This window comes from Cyrtonyx montezumae, unplaced genomic scaffold, assembly GCF_038088225.1.
Source record: "Cyrtonyx montezumae isolate F1298 unplaced genomic scaffold, pur_monq_1.0 scaffold_10, whole genome shotgun sequence".
Taxonomy (NCBI): domain Eukaryota; kingdom Metazoa; phylum Chordata; class Aves; order Galliformes; family Odontophoridae; genus Cyrtonyx; species Cyrtonyx montezumae.
In genome coordinates this window covers 35810132-35835361 of record NW_027071826.1, presented here as the reverse complement: position 1 = coordinate 35835361, position 25230 = coordinate 35810132, and the positions used below count along the sequence as shown (strand labels likewise).

The 25230-nt window shown below is 44.7% G+C and overlaps 1 protein-coding gene across 4 annotated transcripts; it reads right to left on the bottom strand.

Moving 5' to 3' along the window:
• Positions 1–2552: 2552 nt before the first annotated feature.
• SLC39A13 (solute carrier family 39 member 13) lies at positions 2553–20745 on the bottom strand. 4 transcript variants are annotated; one of them, XM_065754883.1, is made up of 11 exons: positions 20650–20716; positions 15895–16117; positions 14405–14704; positions 13850–13963; positions 12092–12213; positions 10753–10905; positions 6303–6392; positions 5896–5946; positions 5542–5674; positions 5312–5411; positions 2553–3960 (listed from the first exon to the last, which is right to left on the bottom strand). In XM_065754883.1, the coding sequence occupies exons 3-11, from the start codon at positions 14670–14672 to the stop codon at positions 3891–3893; spliced, it is 1101 nt and encodes a 366-aa protein (XP_065610955.1). In that variant the 5' UTR covers positions 14673–14704; positions 15895–16117; positions 20650–20716; the 3' UTR covers positions 2553–3890. The 4 variants fall into 4 exon arrangements, with proteins under 4 accessions (XP_065610955.1, XP_065610957.1, XP_065610956.1 ...); XM_065754885.1 differs by having other exon boundaries at positions 16059–16117; XM_065754884.1 differs by lacking the exon at positions 15895–16117 and having other exon boundaries at positions 20650–20745.
• Positions 20746–25230: the final 4485 nt, after the last annotated feature.

Sequence of the window (25230 nt, the reverse complement as noted above, 5' to 3'; positions counted from 1 at the left end):
CTCCGGACAGATGGCATTTGCAACCACGCAGCTGCACATTCACGCCCTGAAGGCAGGCAAAAAGAAAGGAACTGGCAAGGCTGCTCTTGGAAAGATTTTCTCACGCGTACCGACTAAATTACAAGCCTTCCACATCAAGGATGAAAAATTACTTTCAGACCCCCTCCCTGCCCTAAATAACACAGATCTTTCAACAAAACTGTCCGGGAAAAATCAGAATATTCACGCTTCCTAAACCCACAGCCCAGTTATCAGACTCACAGAACCGTTGGAGTTGGAAGGGCCCTCCTGCCATCCACCAGCACCCCGAGTCCTTTTCAGCAGGGCTGTGCTGCCTCCTTCCACGCCCCAGCTTGTACTGATGGCAGGAGTTGCCACGACCCAGGTGCAAGACCTTGCACTTTGATTTGTTGAACTTGATGAGCTTCACCTGGGCCCACCGCTCCAGCCTGTCACTCTACAGCTGTTCCTCAGGCTCTAATCACAGAAGGGGCAACACCAAAACCACCACCCTTACGAAGTTCCCTTTGTTACTACAGCAAAAAGCTACTCTGTGTGTGGACACCTAGGCAGCTCCACCTTCAGAGTAAGAAAGGGATGAGGAAGGAGCACACAGCACAGACCCACAGACAACCGAAGAAGGCAGCACGGTTGAACCCAGGCACAGAAAAGCCAGGAAGTTCCACCACAACCAAAGCCCCCATACCACCAAGTGACAGCCTCCATCACATACTTGTGTTTACTTTCTTCCAGCTCCCAGGTTATCACATTCCTTCTTCATAAAGAAGTCTTCAGCTGACAGTCACTTATTACCATTCAGTACTTACAGCCTGAAAACTTTTCAAATGAAGACTGGGAAAGACATGCGTTGAACCTGAGATTTCAAAGTGTAAAGAAAATCCCTCTATTGCTCTCCAGACTCTGACTACATATGATGTTTGATGAATAAGTGTCCTTGTCCCAGTTCAGTGTCAAGCACTGAGGATCGTAACTACCAGATGCACTCTGTGGATTTTAGATGGGGAAAAAAAAAAATCACTATCACAACAAAACATGTTTGCAAAACTCTCAGGATAGTCAGTTCCCATGCAAATTCTCCTCTCAAAGAGGAGCAACTCATCTGGTGATACTTTCCAGGGGACCGAGACTGGCAACCAAGAAATACAATCAGACCACTGCACTCCTGGCCCACAATACCATGGCAGCAGGGACAGCAAACTGAGCTAGAAACTTTTCCTTCTGTCATGAAAAGTCAGAGGAGAAAACAGTCCAGAATTCTTTAGATCAACCCAGAGATACACTTCCACAATTCAAATAAAATTTGAATACGTAATCTGAATTCAACAAAAAAAAACACAAACCCACATTGAAAACCATTTATTTCATCTCTATTGTCTCCATGCATTGCAGACAAATACAGATGAAGAAGGAAAATGCATAAGAGCAGCTGAAAAAATAGAGCTTAGAAAATACTAGTCTCTCTGCATTTCCAAAAGTGACAAATGTGGTGGAGTGATGCTCCATTTCCTCCCAAGGCTCCACATCCTTACCCTCAGGGCTGACACTGTACATAGAGGAAAACGAAGAGGAGCCCCTCCCATAAGCCCTCTGCTACCTCCTACAGGGTGTCTTCTCAAGAACTGCAGACTTTCCAGGCCTCCAATATCAGCCAAGGAAAACAACTCAGAAATTCTTTCTTCAGTACCATCCACTTGACATTCCTGAATGCTGAGCACAAATTCCTGACTGTGGTTAAGTCTTGGCAAGACTCAGTGCTGATGCAATAACGCCAACTCACAGGCACTCACCGGGCAATCCTTCAACTTAAATGCCATCCTAATTTTGAGAAAGACATCTCGGGAACAGCAGTCACATCTTTCTCTGCAAACTCTTCCTGCAGAGCACTGCTCCTACAGGGTCCGGCCAGCTTCAGCTCCCAGGGAGTGGGGGGAAACTACAAAACCAGAACCAGGGGATCATATAGTCCCCCAGTCCCTGCAGTATAATCAGATTAACCCTCCTTGCAGGAAAAGCAGATGCTACTTCCAGACTTCAAACAACTGAATGACAGAGGGATAAGCTGGCAAAAGAAAGCAACTTTTAAAGAAAATACCATTACTAATAATAATTTAAGAAATTGCACTAAGCCTCCCTCCTTGTGAAACCAGTTATTGTGTGAGCCTAGAGTAAGGAACGCTGACAACATTTCAGATAGCAGTTCCTGGGCAGAGACAGCTGCAAGCATAAGCTCTCCAGCTTTCTCTGAAAAGTAGGACAGGAGCTGTCATAAGAAAATAACTGTGTCTACAGTTCAGGAATCTCTCAGAGAAGTAAATGCCTCTGCTGTGGGCAGCATAGCTGCCTCATTGCTCTGACCCAAATTACCCCCTCAAGGGACAAGCCCTTTTAATAAGGCTTTGCGCAGACTGGAGAGTTATACTGATTTACAAAAGCTGTTTAAAAACAGAACTGAATTGGTGCAATTTCCATTGTAGCACCTGTGTCCGATGATTCTGCTAGTTCAATTAGACTAACTTCTAAAAGTGAGGATAAGCCCTGCAGAAGACAGCAGCACACAGCCCTGTGGTACTAAAACACTCCTGTGGAAAGAGGGCCTGGTCATCCCTGCTGGCTTTGCCCAGACAGGCAAAGCACTAGAAATATAATTCAAGCAGTTTCGCCCTTTCCATTCCACTCTCTCCAGTATTCCCCTGCTGCTGTGGCCCTTGCTTAAAGAGCCACCAGTACTGTTTGTTACCCATTCACCCCCAGCAGACAAACTCCACTATGAAGCCCAGAAATCAACTATGTGGTTATATTACACCCTTAAATATGCTACAGTGAACAAAGGAAAAGCTAACCTGGAATATATGACGTTGACCAAGCTGTACTGTGTTCAACCATTGTTCAAGCTGCCCAGACCTTAGCCATTGCAGTCGTGGGCTGAGTAGCATGCCAGATAACATGCTAACCATTCCATCCAAGGAGGATTCTGAGACTGGCAGATGGTGGGTGAACTGGGTCTTGAGAGCAAGCTCAGAGCTATTGTTCAAATAGTGGTTACGAGAAGAGGGAAGCCAGTAGCAGAAGCCATGTGGCATTCTTTTCAGATGTAGGTGAGCTTAGCGTTTGGCAAAAAAGAAACATTTCTGACCTTTTTTTTCAGAAAAAAAAAAAAAGCAGGCTGTGCTGGCTGTTGGAGTGGCAAGGGCTGAGGCAAGTTATCTCCAAGCTGAGCAATTTAACTGTAGTGACCTATCCTGAAGTGCCTCAAGTTCTTGGCTTGTTTTCAACAAAACAGACCGAAGTGGACTAACATAACTAATACTACCTTTAGAAACAAGTGATGTCAATGGAAAGCCAAAGAAGCTGACAAGGAGCCTTTGCTCTCTATCTACAATGCAGGTTGTCTTAGCACTGTAACTCCTCATGGGTAGGGAGTTACCCATGGCTAAAGCTGTTGGGTTACTGCTGCTTTGCCATCCCTGTTCTGTCTCCAGCCCTTAAAATGTTAGGAGAAGTTCTTCATCAGCTGCATGAACCACCTTTGTTGTTTCCACAGAAGACCTTGGGAAGTGCAGTTCCATCAGAATGAACCAAATGAAACATCCATTCCTGGTGAAGCATTTCTTCAGTTCATTCTGTTCACTGTATCTTTTGCTCCATTAAAAATGTAACGGAAGCCCCAGTGTGTGGGATTTTAGCAGAACAGGGATGAGAGAGCCAGGTCTTACACACCCAGACCTCCTTTCTCACCTGCTTCTCACACTAGCAGCCAGATCTGCACACACACACATAGAGGAAGTAACATTAGTGTTCCTTATTGCTTTGTAGCATCTCAGAGTCTCTGGTGGCTCTGGGAGGCATCATGAGGTCTGTGCAGAGGTCAGTCAGTTGTGAGCAAGTAGCACCATGACTGTAATGCCTGTACACAGGAGCAGAACTTGCTGCAGGGAGTTCCTAGGGGAAAAAAAAAACAGCAAAATGAGGAGGCAACATAGAACAACCATGACTGGTTTGTTCTTTGCCCTTCCAAATCTATCATAAGAAGAACATGTTAGAGGAGTCATGCAACTACCACAGCTGAGAAGATTCCTTCCCAGCACCCCTAACTAAGATGTTGTCTATAATCTGGCATGCATTTGATCCTTCAGCTGCAAGGTTCACCTTTAGGTTTCAAAAATCAATTTAAGCTGGTTCAGTCATTCAGCTACTCAAGTGCAGGTTCCCACCCTTTTTCTCACAAGAGAATCGGCACTTGTACAGCATGTCCAAAGATGGATTAGGGACCTCATTCAACTTATCAGCTTTTTCTTTTAAAATGTGACTATTTGTTGAATTTTACCCCTCCTCAATCCATCATAAATTTAAGGTGGCGCTAAAAGCGACTGTGTACCTACTACCTCTCCATACTCTGCAAACATCTGCACCAGCACAAGAGGTTACCAACCAAAAAGAAAGCTTCCAGATGGCAACTAATATTGCTCTACCAATGGTTCCTGCCATTGGTAGATCTGCAGTTCTGCTTTGGAGTACTTCCTGATTTGTTTCAGTAAAAATGAACTAGATTAGTGAAGTTCTCTTATTATTCAACTATTGAAGTAGTCATTACAGCTAAAGTATACGGGAACATTTGGGGACTGCTCTGCCAGGAGATCTGAGAAGAGATTTACTGTGGTACAGTGCCACAGCCTCATTCATGCTCCAAGAAACTAGAATAATGCAAATAAGAATATACTATATGTAATATACTATATACATATACTGGGATATAGATAACAGAAACTTTTTACTCACACAGCAACACAGTGATATCTAATAAAAATTAATAAGAAGCTAAAGAACAAATAACAGGAAGCATCAGTTCATGCAGCACAGTCAAACTACGGAAGATTGCAGAAAGTCCAGAGTATTACATAGGATCTTAAAAGAGATGTAAGAAGCATGAGAAGGATAGGTTCATGTGTGGTTATCAGGCACAAAAAGCCTAGATGGAGCCTCGGTTCATACAGCCTCTAAGCTAAGAGAAGACTGGGAAAAGTGTCACCTTACTGGATATATTTCTCAGCACCCTGTTTTAGCTGGTTGGGCTACTCACTACACTAGGACATTCTTTGGGACTGACCTGCTGTAAGGTTTTAATGTTTTATAGGGTCTTCGTAGTCCCATAAGTTCAACAGCTATCACAGCAGCTCATCAATGGGACTTGGAAAGCTGGCATTCATGCGCTCCCACAACAGGCACGGGGAACCGTTACAATGCTGCTCCATGGCAGTCAGAAGTGCTACAGTACAACAGAAGCAGCACTTACCACGGGTTCTTTTCCTCCAGGAGATCAGGCACAACATTTACCAAGGCAATATACAAAAATCCTCCAGAAGTGAAAGGGAGGATCCAGGCTACAGTTTCCCCTGCACAAGTACAGAAAGCTGTCACTATTACTGAGACAAAGCCATAAGAGAGAACAGAGATGGGAATGAAGACATATACATGGAGATCACGGTCCCCTCACATGCCTACAGAAGTCCCGGGGAGCCTTACCTGCTCCTTTTGGTGACTGTGCACATATTGCAAAGCAGGCCCCTACAATTCCCCCCAGAGCTGTAGAAAGCTGCATCTTGGCTGCACTCCAGCGGTCAAACCCAGCCCGAAGTAGGATTGCAAAGTCCCCAACCTACAAAAATCAAGAGCCAATAGTAAACAAACATTCTCAGTCAGAGGACACTCTTAAAAAGGCAAGTACTTCTAGACTGTTTCTAACCTTCCACATTTCAAGTCTCCCAGAGGAGAGCTTTCAAAGGGACAAGAAAACATTGAGCAGACTGAGCATTCTGCATTTAGTCAATGAAACATCCTTGTAACACCCCCCAGTGACAAGATACAAAGTCCTCTCACCTCATGTGGGATTTCATGCAGGAGAATGGCCATCGTGGTTAGGAACCCAACCTACAGCAGAGAGAATGTGTTTCAGAAATAGCCTTTCAGATCTGAGAGATGAGACTTCTAGCGTGCACAACAGATCCTTTCTCTAGTTAACATTCTTATTTACAAGGGCAGATGAGCTAACCCCTCCCCATAAATCTGGACAAACATGGCCCAGGTTTGAAGGAGCTCTGCATCAAAGGTCAGATTTGCCTTTTTCTTTTAATTATTATTTTTTTAATTACCACAGTTTCCAATTTCTCAGAAACTTTCAGAAAATAGGAAATAATTCCTCAAATCTTCGAGGTTTTTTGTACATTGCGTCAAACTTGAGAACAAGCATCTCCATTGCAGTATACAGCTGGTGACAGAAGCCTTACCTTTCTGCTAACCAGGAAGCTGGCTGCTACCGCCAGGCCATGTGTGAAGTTATCAATGGTGTTGGCCAGCAAATTGAGGTACCCGCTAATCTGCAAAGAGAAGGAAGAGCCCCTGATAAAGAGACATAAGATGAAATGAAGCACCAGACATGGCACAGGTTAGAGTCATGCTCAGATGGCAATGGTGAGGACATGGCATTTCTGGTGACAATCTTAAACTACATCACTGCTCAAGTACAAATTTAACCTTTAGAATAAACTCAGTTTTGGGGTAGGCAAATGTCGTTTGAGATTAGGAAAGTCATCTTACTGGAGCAGAAACGGAGACAATGCAAATAACAAAGGAGCTCCCAATTCAGGCACAAACTGAAAAAGGAAAAATAATAAGGTCAAAATATCCAATTCACAATGAACCAATTTTTAACACTATCTTACACAGTTAACTGGCTATAAATGTGACCTGACTTATCTTCTAGTCATGTATTTTAATACCTATTAAATATCTCCTCTTCAAAAGTTGGCAACAGTGCAACGGAACAAATGCTGCTGAAATTGCTTTTTAAAACTAAATAAATCTTGAAACATTGCACTAAAAAAAGATTCTGCGTGTGCGTTTGCGTTCCCTTAACAAAGAATAAAAAGAATGTGATGACAGTCCCCCAAAAATACACCTGCTGGAAGGCTGGAGAGCATGTATATGCATTAGTATACTGATAACACACTTCTGAACACCAAAAGCGTATGCCAGCTTCCTTTCTCATAAGTCCATCTCTATGTTAGACTTCCCCATCATTTTAAGTATGTTCATCTTCAAAAAAAATTATGTACCTGATGTAAAATGATGATGAGAGCACCACCCCAAAATCTTCTGCTCACAGGCTATTGTGCTTCCTCCCCACCTCCCATAAGATTTAATACACACACAAAAAGGGGTGTAGGTCCTGAGTCACTGCAGCTCTCTTCAGGTTAAGTTGTTATCAATGCAGACTTTTTGGACTGCAAGAACTAATTTGCCATACGTTAGCTGCAGATACAGGGCAGCAGCTGATAAGTAGCAAGGAAAGACCCTCTAGAAACTGCAAGGCACCGGTGCTGAATTTTAGCTGGAGAAACACACATGCCAATGAGTTTCAGAGGCCCTTCTCAGTCTCCTCCTCTTCCCTGCTTCTATCAACTTCCCTTGGGAATCCTTTATTCCTGCTATCTGTATAACACAGCTCAGGTGGAAGTTTCTGTGAGGTATCTCTCTCAAAAGCATTACCTTTCTGCAGAGTACTTTCCACTACACAGTCTCTGAACATCTTCAAAGGCTTTACACTTTTCAAAGTGCATACAGAAGTGAAATATGAAAATATGGAATTAAGAAAAGCCCACCTAAAGATCACGTTTAAGTCAAGATCTAAGTAACATCCCCACAATGGATGCAGAAATTCCCTGCATGTTTTTCTAACAACAGTAAACACAAAGTAATAATGTGCGCAGTCAGAGTCACAAACAGCAGCTTTACTTATCATTCCTTATTTTCAGTTAAATATGACCATCTAAAAATTCTTCTTCCCATGTTGGCTAGTAATAATTATTCACAGACGTTTTACGCAAAAATGATTTCCCATACCACTGTATAGGCAAAAAATAGACTTCATGATTAAAACATTACGACTTCTGTTTGTCAGTGGCTTGGGCAAAAGCTGTCACTGAAAGAAGCAAAGCCTTGGAGTGTTCAGAAATAAATCGAGTTGATTTGACAGTTATGAGCCTCTGACATTTGCATTCTGCGAATATCTAATAGGATGATCTCATCGTTCATAAAGAGCACAGCAAGATGAAGTGTTTATGTTCATGCGTCAGAATTAATGTCACTGTGCAATAAAACTTGCTTCTACAAATCTGCAAGGATCCCTGTGCTACAGGGAAAAAGAATAAGCAAGGAAAATGTACTCTACAGTGTTTTTACTATTTGAATGAATGAAGGCTGCAATGTAGGGCAGAAACAATCTGTGTTTGGGAGCAAAGGATGACAGCTATATTAGAACTTTTACACCATTGCTGTGTCCTAGCTTAAATACTGCAGGAGGGAGGCATCCTTTGCACCCAAAGAAGATAACCAATCGCAGCCTAATAATTACTGAAGCCCTGAAGGGTGACTTGTACCCTCACCTTTTTGTGTTTTTGCGCGTAAGCATTACTGAGTGCATAATAGAACTGAAGAAGTGTTTGTTATGGATTCTTTTATTGTCTCTGTGGGCATCTACTGTGCTTACTTTCAGCAAGGCTTTATCTGTATGTTCCTTTCCAGAGGTGTAGTCCATGACAGCCGCTTCCCCACCATACAAGGGCAGTGAGACCCATCTGCTGATTTGCCAACCAGGCAGGTCTGCCAAGCTGCATGCAACATCTTAAGTTCTGACAGAGTTTTCAGCAGCACATAAGTGTGCATTCCTCCTCTGCCACCATGCTGATTTTTACAGAACTCAAAATCTGATTACCCTTGAGACACCTACCCCTCTTGAACTTGGGTAAGCTTAATTATGGATTCAGAAGTTACTGAAAAATGAAAGGCAGAACAGATGGACAGACAGATGGAATGACTGCTTACATCGTTTCCTAACAAAATAAGGTAACAAAGCAGGAGCATCTTGATAGTTTTGGTAATTTCTCCCCTACCAGAAAGGCTATTAAATTTTTCAGGTTATACAGCCAGAAGGTAGAAAGTTAAAACTACATGTTAACTCATTAGCTTCTATTTCATGTGTATTCAGAATAGTCTTCAAGACTGAAAACAGACGTTAGGATTTCAAAGTTAGAAGGCCTCTCCATGATCATTTAGACCTACATAACGCAACTGAAAGAGCCTCCTTCCATTTCTGCATGAAACCCATTGTTTCTTAACCTACAGCATATTTTGTAGAAAACATCTTAAACTGCACCTTAAAAACCCACAAGTGACATAGATGCTATGCCTCTAGGTAAACTGGCACACCAAGTTACTCTCTGTTACAGAGTCACCAGTTTCTGATTTGCTCTTATTTAGTGCAACTCTAGCTATTCAAACATAGTCATGTCTCTATCATGGCTACTTTAAGTCAGCCCTGATTTATAACATCTATAAAACTAAAGGCTAAAACTGTTTACCATGTACTGCAAACCTGAAGTCATTATTTCAGAATCTTCCTGATCGCACTGCAATTCTTTTGTACTATTTTGTATGTTATGAATAATGCTACCGAAAACTTCAGGTATACTGCTATGTAGAAAGCCAAGTCTACAGCTATACTGACAGAGCACTTGCTTTTTGTCTTACATACTATTTCCTGTTCAACCACTCATCCTCGTGACTGTATCGTAATGGAAGGAGTGTGTTCAAACAACTTCCTGTCGTTATTCTTGCACTTCTTTCCATGGCACTGACTTCCTGGAAACTGTCCCCATCTTGGAAGTGGGATCCGCATTCTTTCTTAACAAGCAGATACTGAGCAATAAGACAAATTAAAAATTTAGCTCTTTTGATCAAGTTCCTCAGTTTTGCCATATCAATTAGCATTGATCACATGATTATTTTTTACATTAGCACAAGGCCCTGAATATTTGCGTCCCTCATCAGCATTTCGTTTCTACTTGAAATCAGTGGTGGACTCAAAAGTCCACAGCTCTTTGTATAAAACTTTCTAAAGTTATGGCATAATGTTTCATAATCAAAAAATACTGACTTCTGCCCTGCTATCACCTCCAGAAACACCAGGGCAGCACCTTGCGGATTGTGCAGTGTCACATACCAATTACATGAATGTGATGGGTACCAAAACACCCAGTGATCATAGCACATCTTTCACATAGTGTTAAAAGAAGCATGAAGTTGTAGCAAAACTGACTTAAAATAGGAAAAACAAAGAGCTTCTGACTGACCAGATGTCCAGGTTCAGGCTAGACTGTGCAACCACACTGCAAACTTTCTGTTCACAGTCATTCTCCTATAAACCTTCATATTCTTACAGGCTTTCAAACTCAAAATATAGGTCTTCTCCTCAGCCAAACTTGTCTCTTACTCTCCTGCTTGTACTATTCAACTAGACAGGGTTTTCCACAGTGAAAAGATAGTAACAAAATTGAAAGCAAAGCCAAACTTAAGAGTAGTCTCTGCCCAATGACAGTCCTCCTTTTCCATTCTCCACACCTAATCCTGCAAGCTTGTTGATCTACTTTAACCCAGCACTACAAGTTTACATGTAAAGCTGAATTAAGAAGCTAAACTAAGACAGAAACCTACAGGGAAAATAATAATAAAATCTTAGCCCTTTTAATTCCCTGAATAGGTTCACTGTAAGATTCAGATGACATCTAGTGAAAAGGAAATGATGGGAAATGCAGGTTTGGAGACAGAACCAGAAAAGAGGCTCACTTTTTGGCAACCGATAGCTGCCAATCAGAAACAAACACCCTGTGCATCTCTTACCTTGATTCTGTTGTCCGTTCGACAAGACTGGAGAGAAGAGCCATTACACTGAGTTGAATTTGTTTCTGCTCTTTGGGATCTGCCTGCCACCTTTGACAGAGGGTAGCCATTTCCATTGGGAATCTTTCCAGGTGGGGCCTTGTAATCACAGACCTGAATTAGCAGAAAACAACTTGTTACTGCTTTTTTGTCCCCAACAAAGACTGCAAATCTGTGTCAGAATTCCAACCCGTCAGTCTTAATGGTTTTGTCCTTTCAACACAAATCAATAGCCCAGTCTAATCATAGCAACAAACTAGAAATAAGACAGATTTCAGAGCGTTTTGTCACATCTATAGGGTTAAAAAAAGAGCAATGACTACCTTAAGGATCAGGAGAAGGAAAACAGAAAGAGGGAATCAGTCACATTTTGACATGAGCAAGTTTCCACTGGAAAGATAAGGGGGTCAACCTGTCAGTCCTGATGGCAGTTTTGTTCTTCCTAGTGCACTGAGATAATTGAGTTCAGAGAATTTGCCTACAGCTGGAATTGTCAACTTCCAAATAAACTGTCCATCTTAGTCTTCAGTCTCCATACAAGGAGTTCCAGTTCATTTCAGACTTTAACGTCATGTCCAATCAAACCATTACCTAATTGCTATTATCCACTGTCTGACATGCACTTTTATCTCTCAAAAGGCATTGCACAGCAAGTACTGAACAGCCTATATAAGCTGCTGTTATGAACTGTGAGATGGCTTGGGCCTTTATCTTGGCATTACCTTCTGGTCCCTCTTAGTCAGTGCTTCCCCTCTACTGCTGGATGACTCAGGTGTGAATAACTACATAGTATGACTTGGCCAACTAGAAACCCTTTCTACCATGTTAGCAATTCCACTGAAGAAATGCCTGGTCCAGACAATACCCATGTCTTCCAAAGAATGCAGGTCCTTGTCAAGACTGAGGACACAGGAGAGTGAGTTACAATTATTCAGTGGAACACATCAGCAAGCTATCATCCCTCAAAGCTTTTCTGAGCAAATGTCTCAACCACAGAGCACTCCAGCTCCCAGTCTCTATAGGAGGGGAGCTCTTTTTCACATATACCACAACAAGAACAAAACTAGCCCAAAGATGAGAAATCTCAGATAAAGCCACAAAGCCAAAGCCCGGAGATGAAACACCTTCTAGCACGTAGTGTCAAAGCAGCAGCAAGAAGCTCCACTGATAAAACTACTCACAGCTCCAGGATCATTTGCTGAGCCAGTCAGATACGGCAGATGAGGTGCTCAGGACGGGGCTTACATCTGACTCATGATTCAAACAGAACAGCATACTCTCCCCTCTGGCTCTCACTTACCACACCAGGGCACTCCTCCTCTTCTTTCTCCAAGAAGATCTTCTCTAGTGCCAGGAAAGTCAAGAAACCAATGATCACCCAGAGACCCAGAAGCTTCTGCTGCTGAAAGCTCTGCCCTTCTCCTGAAGAACAAGAGAAAATTCTTCATTTTACTATCAAGGACAGTGTCTTCCCATACGGGGGAAAAAAAAAAAACAACCTGTCCCTGCAAGAAGTAAGGAAAAAAGCATATCTCATAGCAAATAACTTTAATCTGCTCATTCTTGATCCGAGAGACATCTTCACCCCAGAATTCTCAGAGTAAGAGCTCCCATCCCTTTTACTTCAATACTGCAGTCCAGATCATTTCTTGAGAACGTCAGCAACTTTCCTGTGCCCCCAAGGCAAGAGAGGATTATATCAACAAAATTCCTGCACTTCCATCTACTGAAAAAGCAAGCGCTAACATGAAGTCTGCCATTAGTAGAGCTATGGACTAACCTTCGCCTTTCTGCCACACCTGGGCAAGTTACTAAGCCCAAAGCTATAAACTTTCTTTCCAATTACTGCCAAGTGTGTGAGATAACAACTGTTCAGCCTGGCTGCAGAAATTGAGATTGCACTGCAGTGGAAGAACAGAACAATTCTCCAGCGGGGCATATATGGGTCACGGAAACCTTCATGCTCCAGAATAATGTCAGAAGCAAACAAACTAGTGCAGGAAGACATCTGAGCACCCCTGTAAGAAGGGAGTAAAAAAGGACAGCAGGCTCTGCTAACAGTACCAGAGCCAAGAAAAGGAAGTGGACCAAAGAACAAGCAGATTTGTGGAGTATTTGAAATCCCAGGAGATAGATGTAACGAAGTCTGGGAAAACCAGAACACCTTTTTCCCTGCTTTTTCATTTTTAGCCAAAAGAATTTCTTGGTTCCCAAACAGACTGGACACAGCAGCACTTGCCTTCTCATTACGTTTGCCAGAGAAGAAAGATACAATCCCTGTAGGTTTCAACAAGCCAGACTATCCCAAGAGTGAAAGAGATATTGATACCACAAGCTCCATCCAAACCCCAACATTTTAGTTTGCCAAGCAACACAGGTCTTTCATCACCTGTATTTGTGTCCTTCCCCACCTCCCCAGCCACCATCTTAATCAATGGCTCTATTGACAGTCAGTTTTCCATGGCTTCTCCTGTAGCAAAGACAGAGAAGACAACACATTTGGGCTCCAACTGATAAAATACCAATGGAGTAGCCTCAGTTCAAAGTAGAAGGCTTTAGGAGTAGCACTGGGATAAGGGCAGATTTATAGGCAAGGTGCATCTGATAGGACAAAATGACTGCCACCTGAGATGGTAAACATTTTCATGAATCATACCACACGGATGCACTACCTTCTATAAGAAGCATTCCCTTTCCTTAGGGAGTGCACCAAGGAAAAACAGAGTCCAAGGCAAGAGAAGCTGAAGAATGAGTAATCTGTTAGAAGTTACTAAACAAAAAAAAAAAACTATACCTAGCTCAGGAAGTTTCCAATCTTGAAATCTTTGGAAGACTGCACATACAAAGAGAACATATTACATTTTTCTATTTTTTGTATACTCTTCTCTAGGCATTTGCTTTTACACGTTGTTCAAAGCAGAATACCAGCTTAGACCGGTTTTCGGTCCAGCGCTGACCCAGCCTGGCTAGTTTCTTGTGTTTTCAAAATACAACAGACTCAAAAAATGTAGTAGTAGGCATAGCATGAACACCCTTTAGGAATATAAGGTTTTCATACCTGCTGTTGCACTACATGTATAGGCCCAAGCTTCGGGAAGCAGGTGGAGAAACACATTCCCCAGTAGTCCACCAATTGCAAAGCTCAACAACTGCTTCAAACGACGTGATCCAGCTAAAAGAATAAACAAAACCCAATTATAACTCAGCTAGAAGTCAAAATATCTCCAGCTGAGCTTTTGCACAAAAAGACCTCAATTAGAAGCACTTTCAAGCCAAGCTTTCGAAAGAGAGAGCATGAAAGAAATAACTGGAGTGCAAAAAAAAAAAGCCCTTGCACCATCTGTCTGGGACAGCTGTGTGTGGGGAGATTCTGGACTAGGCAGCTCCCCAGGGTGTACAACAAGTGACACTCTCTATACATGCTCCTTCCAGGACTTGCATTTGTTAGAGGACTCTATCAAACTGATAGGTATGACCTGAAGTAAGTGGAAATAGAGCAGCTATACCGGATGACTGTATTTCTCTAAGACTGGCATGATCTAAGGTCCTGTTTGTCACAGTCATAATTCAGGACCTATGGCTTCAGGAAGGCTAATGCAGGTAACAGGCTGACCTTCTGAGCGCAGAGCAGCTCCTGTCTCAAAAGGAATCACCAGCAAGGGGAAGATCCCACTCAGCCCCACCATGAACGAGCCAATGAGGGAACAGATCCAGGCATCCAGCCGCTCACTGCTGAACAGGTCTCCCCAGGACTCTGCCTCCTTCTCACACAGAGGACCAGAACTGGTGGCAACATGATTCTTCAAGAGCGGTTGAGCTTCACAGGCCACGATGAGAATCAAGGTGAATGTCCCATTGAGCAGAAGCTTTTGTTTTGTCATTGCTAAGTGGTCTCAACCAGGCTGGCCAATCTCTGAAAAGAACAGATGAGAGCAGTTCTGAGAGTGTACAAGAGGCTCCTTTCCACCACCCAGGAGGAACAGCCTTGGTCTTGACATCCCGTCCCACAATATTTTACATTTCCCCCGTACCCCACCTCACTGAAGCATCTGAAATTCTGTTACTGACATATCAATAAAGGACATTCTTTATCATCAAGAGTGTGAAACTGCGCATGAGATCTTGTGAAAGAGTCCGCCTTCCACCACCTCTGCTCCAGTGGTTTGGATGAGGACTCCACAAGGCAGGACCCTCAGGTCCCCCGTGTTTGCCCTTCAGTTTCCCAGAGATACTAGAAGGATTAGTCTTCTCTCTGCCTTTTGGTACCAATAATCAGTATGTTAGAATTACAAAAACCAAGAGACGCGTGCAGTTGTGGGATTACTGTGCAGAAAAGACAACCAAAAATATGGTGCATCATTTAACAAATCAAGCAGCTGAGAAGGACAGGTTAAAAAGAAGAGGTCCATAAAGTTATGAGCGCTGAAGAGAGTAAGAATAGTGATAGATGATTAATCACTGCCTCTTCAAAGGTAAGTACTAACAGCCATCACATGATGCCAGTGAGTGTCAGCAACAAAATAAAAGCAGAGTTAACTCTTTGCAAGCAGATAACTTGTACACAGATGCTTCTCAAAAAAAAAAAAAAAAAAAAAAAGGAAAGGTTTAGATTTTTAAATTTTGAATTTAACACAGGACACAACAAATAGGAAAATAAAATAAATCTACTGACTGTTTACAGTTAGGTAGCTCACATTAGGCTCAGAAAATTCCCCTGTCTGAAAGGAGCTGGAAGAGAAGCTGGAAAATATCAATTATATGTGCCCTATTTTTAATGTTTCCAAGAAGGATACTGGGTTAGAAGGACTCTTAATCAAAGTCAGCACAGCTATTACTAAAGACTCTTTGGTCGCAAGAAAACTTGAGAAAAAAAAAGGCTGTTAGAAGAGTAAAATAAAGATAATTTCTCATACACAAACAGGAAAGGAAAGCAAATGATACTGAAGGCTGAAGTACGAATGCCTCCTTCAGTCTCCAGAAGAAAAAGTGAAATGTGAAAAGAGCAATTAATTTGCAAACAGGAGAACAGACTGGGTTAGAAAAAAACAGCATAACGACTGTTTATTTGGCAGCTGTAGACTGAGAGGAAATAATGGCATTCACCTGAAAGCACTTCAGAAACCAGTCATGGTAATCGCTGAAGCATCTTTGAGAATTTACAGGAATATGCAAAGGCCACAGAAGGCTGGAGAAGCATCATGCCTCATCTACCTTTACAAAAAGGAGAAAGAGAGAAGAGGGATGGAGAGACTTAAGAAGTTACAGACCAGTAACTTCAGTCCTCTGAAAGATCCTTGATCAAGTCAAGTGATCAGTTTGTAGTTACCTGTAAGATAAGAAAGTGATAAAGACAGAAAGGCATTAAATAACAGACAAACAGAAAAAGACCTGAAATCATCAAGACAAAAATCAGGATGTCAAAAAATCTAAGGGCTCACACCACAGTAGTGCCACCCCTTGACCCACATCCCTTCTGTCAGTATCCCCAGTCCACGCTGACATCTGACTTCATAAGTGAATGGGTTCAAAACAAATGAACAGATTTTATTTATTTTTATTTTTAACCCAAGAGGTTTTTCCAGTTCCAATCCCTGAGGTAGATGCTGCTGGAGGAAGGCCCAGCTTCAGTGAGCAATGAAAGCTAACATTAAATGACAAGAGTCCCACAACTCTGTGAAGGAGGGCACTAACCTACCTACTATGTGCTGCTAAACCAATCTCAGCAAAGATGAGTACAAAATGGTAGACCAAGGACAAATAAATCAAATGGGCACAACAAAGATTAACTTCAACATGCCAGAAAAAAAAAGAAAAAAAAAAGGCATACACAGATTACACTGATTGAGAAATTAATTCCAAGCCAGCAAAATAAGCCTGCTACAATGAAGGCAAATGACATCCTGGAACACATTAATAGCTGTATTGTTTGTGTGACACAGAGGCAGTGATTCTATTCTCCTCCCTACAAGGGAGATGTTAGCCAAAAAACTGCACCTACTTAGTACACTGTGATTTATAAAACAGATGTAAAAATCAGAGACATTCCAATGGATAGAAACAAAAATTGAGTTTAGAAAGCATGATCTGGATGAAAAGACCAAAGAACCAAGGCATGTTTAGTCTTTAAAAGATAACATTGAAGGGAACGGAACGGTCTGCCTACACCAAAAGTCACAAATAAATAGGAGAGTGATCAACTCTTCCACCTCGTGGAATCAGCTCTTAGTCAGTTAGTTAACATCATTTGGCTTGGACACAAAGAAACAAATTCAAATAGTGCCAGAATTGTGATATACTGAAACAGATTGTGCAGAATCTCTTAATGCTGGATTTTTTTTTTTTTTTTGAAAAAAAAAAAAAAAAAAGGAGTAAGCACTCAATCCAGATTTTCTTTTATTGCAAAGACTAGAACCTGTCTTGAAGTCCCTCCCAACCCTACATCTGAGATCCTTATTCTACTATCAGGACTGTACCAAAGGCTGAAGATTTTTGGCTCCACATCTTCTAGAATCAAGAACGGTCAGTGACAGAAGCAAGGGACATTTTCAACTCACAGCACTCCATGTACCAACTCATCTCCACCAGTGCAGTGAGCAGGCACTGGGCTGGTGCTGGCAATGGGAGGAGCAGTGCCAGAGGCACTGGCTCTCTGTGTGCAGACCCTTTGTCACTAAACACATCTGGGGTGCTGACAGCTCCTTCAACTTCTCTCATCAAGATTCAGGTTCCCTCCACAGCACTCAGACCCTCAAAGCTACAGTAAAACAAGTCACTGAATTCCTCCAAATTTCTCTTTGAAAAACAAAAGAAGATAAAATGCTCTGCAAACATCCTCTGTCCCGTAACCAAAAAGACTTTCTCCAGTCCTGTACACCACACAGACTCAAGCCATTCAGCCAGAGGCATTTGCCCAGGGAGAAGCAGGGGCTCAACAGGCAGACCACAGCAGCCACAGCCTTCTCTTATTAGCTGCTGCACAACAACCTGCATTTAGATAATCTATTGCTTTAAAAATGACAGACATCCCTTTCAACCCCAGACTGTGTTCATGACAGGCTTAGACCCTGAAAATGACTGCGAACAGCTCCCCTGCGAGGAGTGAAGCCACTGTGACAAAACGTCAGGATTTGTACAGCAGCCGTATGTGTATGAAGATGGAAAGAATACACATAGCACAACGACTGTTCTCTGCAGCTTGGCAATGACAGAAAGTGGCACAAACCAGCCTCCCCTGTGACACGGCTGCCAAAAAAGTTAACAGCTTTTGGAAATCAGTCTGGAAAAGAAAACACAACTGATCTAACAGGTCCACTTCTTCCATTTAGTTTTCCTTGCTCACAGTCCACGACTGCCCCAAGGAACACCTGGAAGGGTCTCTGAGACAGCAAAACCAAAATCCCTGCAAGAGGCAACGACATGACAAATGGCATGTCCAGCCCTCTGAAAACAAGCTGCAGATACAGGTTCATCTTTTTTTCCAGCAAGAAAAAAGATCTCCAAAGCAAGATGGTGGTGGACAACAAGTCATAAGTGACTGAAAACTAACTGCTCTATTTCATCCCTGTGTCAGTCAACTTTCTGCAACCCACAGGTCTTTCTTCTCTTGTTATTCACAACAGGGAAAAACAGTACATTCCTCTACATCTGCACTAGGTGATCAGCATCACCCTGTGGCTCAGCACCACCTCATATCTCAGGCAATACATTCCCAATGTTTACAAAGCACCTACAAAGAACACAGTGCATCACCCTGCACTGATCTTTGCGCTTGGCTAATTATTCAGAGCACATCTCCAGCACTTGCTTCTTCCTGACACATCATAATCACCTGCCCTAGAAAAGGCAGATTTTATCCCTTAACCCCTTTGCTTTTCTTTCTCATTGCTATGCACTTCCCAGGAGACATTAAGTATATTTACTGTTTCTAAAGTCTCCAAATTCAAACTGTCTGCTCTTGAGACAAATTTAAGGGGAAGGAAGGGAGCAATCAAGATGCAGAAGATGCAGTCCTAGGATAAAAAAAGGCTCAAGAGAAAATAATACCCTGCCACTACATTTTCAGAGGATGAAAGAGGTCTTTGCCTACCCTTAATTTTAGACATCAGCATCTGTTTCAGGAACCTTGCTAGGGAAGTCTGGAGAAATTTCTAGAGAAGGCAGTTTTGGGTTCTCAGAGATCAGCAGCCACTGTGAGGCAGATAGATAAACCTAGTTTATAAGAGATGTGCTTTTCCTCAGGGGGGAGGGATATAAGGTTTATTAAAAAAGATGCACAAGAACAGGCATGGCATCACTTGCTCATCAGTTTGGCCAGAGCCCCATCAGTATCCCTCCTCCCAGCCATGCTGAGATCAGAACCTGTTCACCACTACCACCAACAGCACCCTCCACAGTACCATGTGTCCTGAGCAGTTTCTGAGAGCTGAGCATTCAGGAGTGCAGTCCACTCCAACTGCGATTCACAGCTGGAGTACCAAAGTCCTCCTAGCTCCAGATGAACAAACACACAAGAATCTGCCACTTATACACACCTCGGCAGGGAGACCAAACACCAAGCAGAGATCAGCTCCCACAGCCTCTCATGGACACTGCCTTTTCAGACCACACAGATTCAGCTGTCTCAGTACAACTGCTCATTGCCACACAATGACATTTCAGATGTTGTCGGCAGGAGAAAAAGCTCGTTATAACAACTCTTAAAAACAACCATTCTCCATGGAAGCTGGTTGCCTAGTTTTAGAGTTGCAAAAGAGTACTGCATGGGAAAATAAATAAGTTATTTTCCAGGGAGGGAGCATAACTTTCAGCCAAAAAAAAGTCTCCACACACTGCCTCCCTGCATCAGCCCCAGTGGAGAGCTCTGAACTCCTGCTGGAAGCCCTGACCCCGCGCACACCCGGAGTCCGGAGCACTCCCTTCCCTCCCAGTCACTGGCAGCCTGCAGCGAGCCCCGCTCTGACGGGACTCCTCCTCTACCTCCAGCCCTCTCAGAAAGGAGCACAGAGACTCCTGCAATTCAGAGACACCACAGCACGTGCAGCTAAAATCTGGAGGCGCACAGGACTCGGAACGATGGAGTACCACAGGAGATGAGACACGTAGCAAAGACCTCACCTCTTCGTGTGGGCATAACGCAGATTTAACAGTCCTTCCCCATCCCACCGCTTCCAGCCTGTAAGGAGGCTGGTCGGGATCGGGGTTCTGCCCCGCCCGCTCCCCGTACACGGCCTGCCGCCGGCCGCCCCCACTGCTCCGTCCGAGGGCGGTGACCCGGTGGCCCCGCTCTCGCCGCCGTTCCCATCGACGGCACGCCGGCTCCCGGGGGGCAGGGCGAGCTCTGTTTTTCCATCGAGAGGAATGCTGACAAACGCAGAACGAGACAGAGCTGCGGGGGGGGGGCAGTCCTCTCCGGGCACTCATCAGCCGGGCCCCTCGGGCTCCCCGGGGCCGCGCAAAGCTCCCGGCCGCCCCGTGCGGCGCTCCCCGCGGAGCCGAGCGCGTCGCAGCGCAGACTCGCGACCGGAGTTGCTTCCCAAACTTTGTCCGCCTCGTCCCGCCGGGGCTCCACTCTCGGTTGCGGGCACGGCGGCGGCGACGCAGCACTGCTGGGCGGCCCCGGCGGGATGCGACAAGGCGAGCCGGGACCGAAGCGAGATCGGGACCAGGGCTCACGGCTGACGGCGATGCAGACCCCGGGCCCAGCCAGGCTCTGTCCACCCCCGAGCCGAGCGGTGGGGCCCCGCCGGTGCCAAACGCAGCGCCGCCGCTCTCGCTCACCCCATCCCATCCCATCCCATCCCTTCTCGGCCGCCGCAGCTACACTCCCCCTCCCGCCGCGCACCCCAAGCCCAGGGTTACCGAGCACCGCCGTGCCGCCCGCTGACGCTGCCATCCAGCTGCAGCTCGGTGCGAGCCTGCCCCGCCCGGCGGCCCCTCGGCCCCGCCTCCCCCGCCCGGCCACGTCGGTCCCGGCCTCCTCGGCACCAGCGCCGCCGCCCCGGCGGGGACACGCCGCGCGTGCTTCCGGCCACCACCGAGGGGGGCGGTGTCGGTGTCGGGCGCGCTTCCTGCCGCCCGAGTCCCGGCAGCGGGCGGCCCGGCGGGGTGGGCGGCGGTGCTCGGAGCGGGAGGGGGCGGCGGGGCGTCCTCGCGGTGCGGTGCCCAGCCGGACCCGGCGTGAAGGCACTGCCGCCGCCCTTCGCAGCACCGTCCCGCGGGGATAGCAGAGCTAGGGAAGTTTTTACTTTTTCTACTACGTTTTTACGGGAAAATGCGAGGCAGAAACGGCGCCAGCGTGCGGCCGGTGGGTCAGAAAAGAACCGCGTGCTGCGGGAGAGCTGGAGTTTGGGAACGTGCCCGTAGGGATTTGATTTGTTTAAATGGATTATAAATTCTTTGGGCTGCAGATGTTTAACAATGAGCACAGTGGGAACCTGGCTTTGGACAGAATTTCTGGGCCGCCCCCTAGGACACCCACCAAAAGTTTTTAACAGATCCAGCGATTTTACACATCCCTGGCTCTTGGAGGGCTTCTGAGCAGGTGACTGCCTGACAGCCATTCAGCAGGCCCGGTAACACCGGGGCTCTCTCTGCAAGCACAGCTGCCGACTGTTAATGATGGAGAGTATCTGCGGTTCTTAACCTATCTGCAGGAGCTGCAAGTGCTCCAAAACTAGGTCAGCAGAGAACAAAGATTCACTTTTACACAGGCTGAGGTAGCTTAGGGCTATAGTTTCCTGTGTGCTATCCAAAATACACTAACGTACCTTTCTGTTCCATCCCTTACCATTTTCCTTGAGATGCAGATCTTCCTTCTCACTTTTTTCCAGAGCAAGTCCCGTTCCTCACGGAGACGCTGCAGATGCTGCCGCTTCTGTCTGCAGTCCCGCCTGAATCCATTACATCACCCCAATATCACGCTGTGGAGCAGCAGTTAGGAATGGAGACAGCCATCAGCAGGCTGTGCCAGCTGAACTGCTCTCTGCAGTCATGCAAGGGGAACACAGCTTTACTCAGATGTGTTGTAAAGGCAGTTTATCTTTCTCACTTGTAAGCAGAATGTTTATCTGAATTCTGAAAGCAACTTTTCATAGGAAAAATATTCTGCATTTAGTTCTGAAGTTACAGTTCCTGTGCTTCACAGACGGTTCCCACTGCCTGATCAACTACCATCAGCCTCCCATAGCACAGCTCCCTCTGCTGCCGGATCACGTTCGTGATGGTCACCATTACTGCTCTAAGCAAACTGAACCACGTTGCGAATTTGAGGATACTGGGATCCATAGCGGTATTCTGGGTTCAGTGAAGCAAACGGGTTTGCTTTGACTTTGGGAATGCAGGATTTCCATCGCAGTTTGTATCGGGCCGCAAGCCAACACAGGGAGCACTCTGACTGAAATGTGCACTCAGTAGCTCTCGCCACCAAGCGGCAGCACTGCCTCACATGCTGTGCATCGAATGGAGCTCCTCCACAGCTGGTGGCTGAATTCTCAGCTACAGTGACGTTTTGGGAACAGGCAGAGATCAGTGTGGCTCAGAGTCCAGTGGGCTTGGGCCAAGAGCTGGGATTTTATTACAACAGCGATGAGGCAGCAGGAGCCAGGCTAAGGGACCTCCTCTTTCCTTCCTCATGCTGCAGAACCTCTTCATCCTCATTTCTCCAAAAGTGACTTTAGGTTTCTGTATTTCTGTTCTCAGCTGAGAAGAAAAGAAAAACACAAGTCATTTATAACGGCAGACTTCAAAACTAGCCAGCACGCACCTAGTTCTCCTTTCTGACCTGTAACCTGTTCTTGTCTCTCTGACATTTATACCTAGGAGTCCCCAGCACTTACCCTTGCTTAAGTTTGTGGTCAATTGTGACTTCTTGCTGGAGTGGGGCACTTTATTGGTGAAATGGAAGCAACTTTCTGGGAAAAAAAGCTGTGAAGCCCGTTCAACTCACTGGCATTAAGTGAAGACAGAGGCACGGGGTTCATCTCATGCAGAGGCTGTTGTGCTGTGTATCACAAAAGCCATGAGATGTCAGTGGAGCTAGTCCCATATGATGGGCAAGTATATTTTTAATGAAAAAATCAGTTACTGAAAAGTGACAATTGCTGAAACAATAAAAAATAAAAACCAACTACTTGACGATCGGAACTAAACATGACAATTAGTAATGCATGTCAAGTTGATAACAAGTTTAATTAAATAAAAAATATTGGCTGGGTCACCAATCAGAAGAAAAATATCCGTCTGGAGCACTCAGGGTGAAAGATCTGTGGATAAATATGAAAGGGAAAATGCAGAATCTGTCACTCTCACGTCTGCTTGGTTCTTGAGACTTCTGCGGTTTGGCAGCTCGAAATTGCTCGGGAGCAGCATGATACCGTGCTGGGAAAAGTGGCGATGAAAGCTGTAATTCTGCAGAGACACCGCAGGGAGGTGCCACCCGCCTTCAGAATGAGGTGGTAGGCCCTCACCAACTCCCCGTTTCCCTTTCAAGGTTTGAACGAAAACGCCTTTCAGCCGGGAAATCAGGATTTCACCAGCATCAGGGCAGAGAAGATGTACAGCATAGATTGTACCTGATCTATTACAGAGCTACTGAACATGAGCAATTATACCCCAGGATAACAACATATGAGTGACCTTCATAAAATCTCCAAATGCAGCAGGGAGTGACATGGCATCCTACCACGACGCCTGGTAGCAGCCCAGCCCTGCCATTGCAGTTCACTGCTCAGAGCATGCTATAGTCAGGGCTTCGTGTACAGCCCGTGCTCGGGAGTGAGGCCAATATGGCTGCCTCGACAGAGAGCAGATGTGTAAGCCCCATCCTTAAGCAGACCAAACCCGAGTGAGATGTCAGCCTCCTCCCTCCCCATCTCCAAAGCTCTGGGGCTGTGGGAGAATGTCAGGCACAGCCTCAGAAGGAACAAGGCTCCAGGTGCCTTATGAAAACCTTACAAGCTCTTGGTTAAGGAGACGACTCAGGGGCAGTCTGGCTCCCCAGCCACCACAGGAGATGGCCTCTCCTTGGAAGACAGTTTAGCAGCTGAATTTTCACCATAGAACTTGCTGATAAAGGGATTGGAGTGGCTCCTAAATTCATACTTCCTTACACCTAATTGTGCTCTCTACGTTCTGTTCCCTGGACATTTGTAAACATCTTTTTTTCTTGTTCTCTTTGAAAAAGGGTGAACATGAATGGTGTGTGCTAACTGCAAGGCAGGTACCAGAGCCTCAGCAAAGGATGTGGAGAGAGCACATAAAATATCTGATAGGAGCATATGTGTAAGAGTAGATATGTAAGAGGACATGGCAGAAAGATTTTTAGAAGTTCTTCACAGTAGAATGGTCAGACCCTGGAAGAAGTGGCCAGGGTTGCTGTGGTGTCTCCTGGAGAAATGACCTTGAGCAACCTGATCTACTTATGAAGCTCCAACTTGGGGCAGGGCACTGCACTAAGTGACCTCCAGAGATCCCTTCCAAACTCATTTCTTCAACAGTCCCCTAGTTCAGACAAAAATAAAATAAAATAAAATAAAATAAAATAAAATAAAATAAAATAAAATAAAATAAAATAAAATAAAATAAAATAAAATAAAATAAAATAAAATAAAATAAAATAAAATAAAATAAAATAATAAAAAAGAGTATGAAGGAGTAACAAGCAAATCAGAAGGAGATCCCACTGAGTATACAGAAGGAGATGTGAGGCCCTGGCGGTAGGCATTTTTTATGGGAGCCAAATGAAGTAATGCTACTGCCTGGAAGTCCTGCTCTGACTCATCCCAGGACACATTTCTGCAAGGCACAGCAAAAAGGAGAAGTGACTGCTGATGCCTGAATGGTGGGGGAGGGGAGCTGGCCCCATGGAAGCTCAGAACAGGGAATTTTAGTCTTACTCATCATATTATTTTTACATTTGGTTTTTCAGATGTAAACCTCAGTGTTTCTGTCAGCATGTTAACTCTGTGTGCTCCACAAATTTGTCTGCTTGGACCCAATGTGGCCTTTATGCCCGTTCCCATACACAGACAACAAAACTTCCAGCTGGGAGCTCTCTCTGACTCAGTGCAGTTTATTAATCGTTGTAAGAAATGAAGGGAATGCCACAGGAATGCCAGTTAACCCAGGCAGGTTTCAGTGTAGTGCTGGAGAAATAAGGAGAAAAATGGTCCTGGTCAAGTAAAGATATAGCCAGAAACTGATGAGTTAAATGTGGCAGATGAGATGAAGAGAATTTACACCTCATTGACAGTCCTCCTGAAAAGGTGCCCTACCTAGTCTTAAGAAATTAAACAAGAAAAGGAAGGGAAACTTTGTATATGACATTGAAGGATAAACAGCTCTACGTCTAGTAGAAAGCAAACCTGCATGGGTTTGTTCCTTGCTAAGGCTTCAGTCTTAAATAATGGGGCCACAATCTAGTGTATCTGTATATCTGTGATA

What these genes read in the sequence shown, in the direction of transcription:
- SLC39A13 (XM_065754884.1), bottom strand. Translation starts at nt 14,672, where the DNA reads ATGACAAAACAAAAGCTTCTGCTCAATGGGACATTCACCTTGATTCTC. An exon ending in AGGAGGAGTGCCCTGGTGTG is followed by an intron (nt 10,906 to 12,091) that starts GTAAGTGAGAGC and finishes CTGCTAATTCAG; the next exon opens with GTCTGTGATTACAAGGCCCC. An exon ending in GCTTCCTGGTTAGCAGAAAG is followed by an intron (nt 5,947 to 6,302) that starts GTAAGGCTTCTG and finishes TCTCTGCTGTAG; the next exon opens with GTTGGGTTCCTAACCACGAT.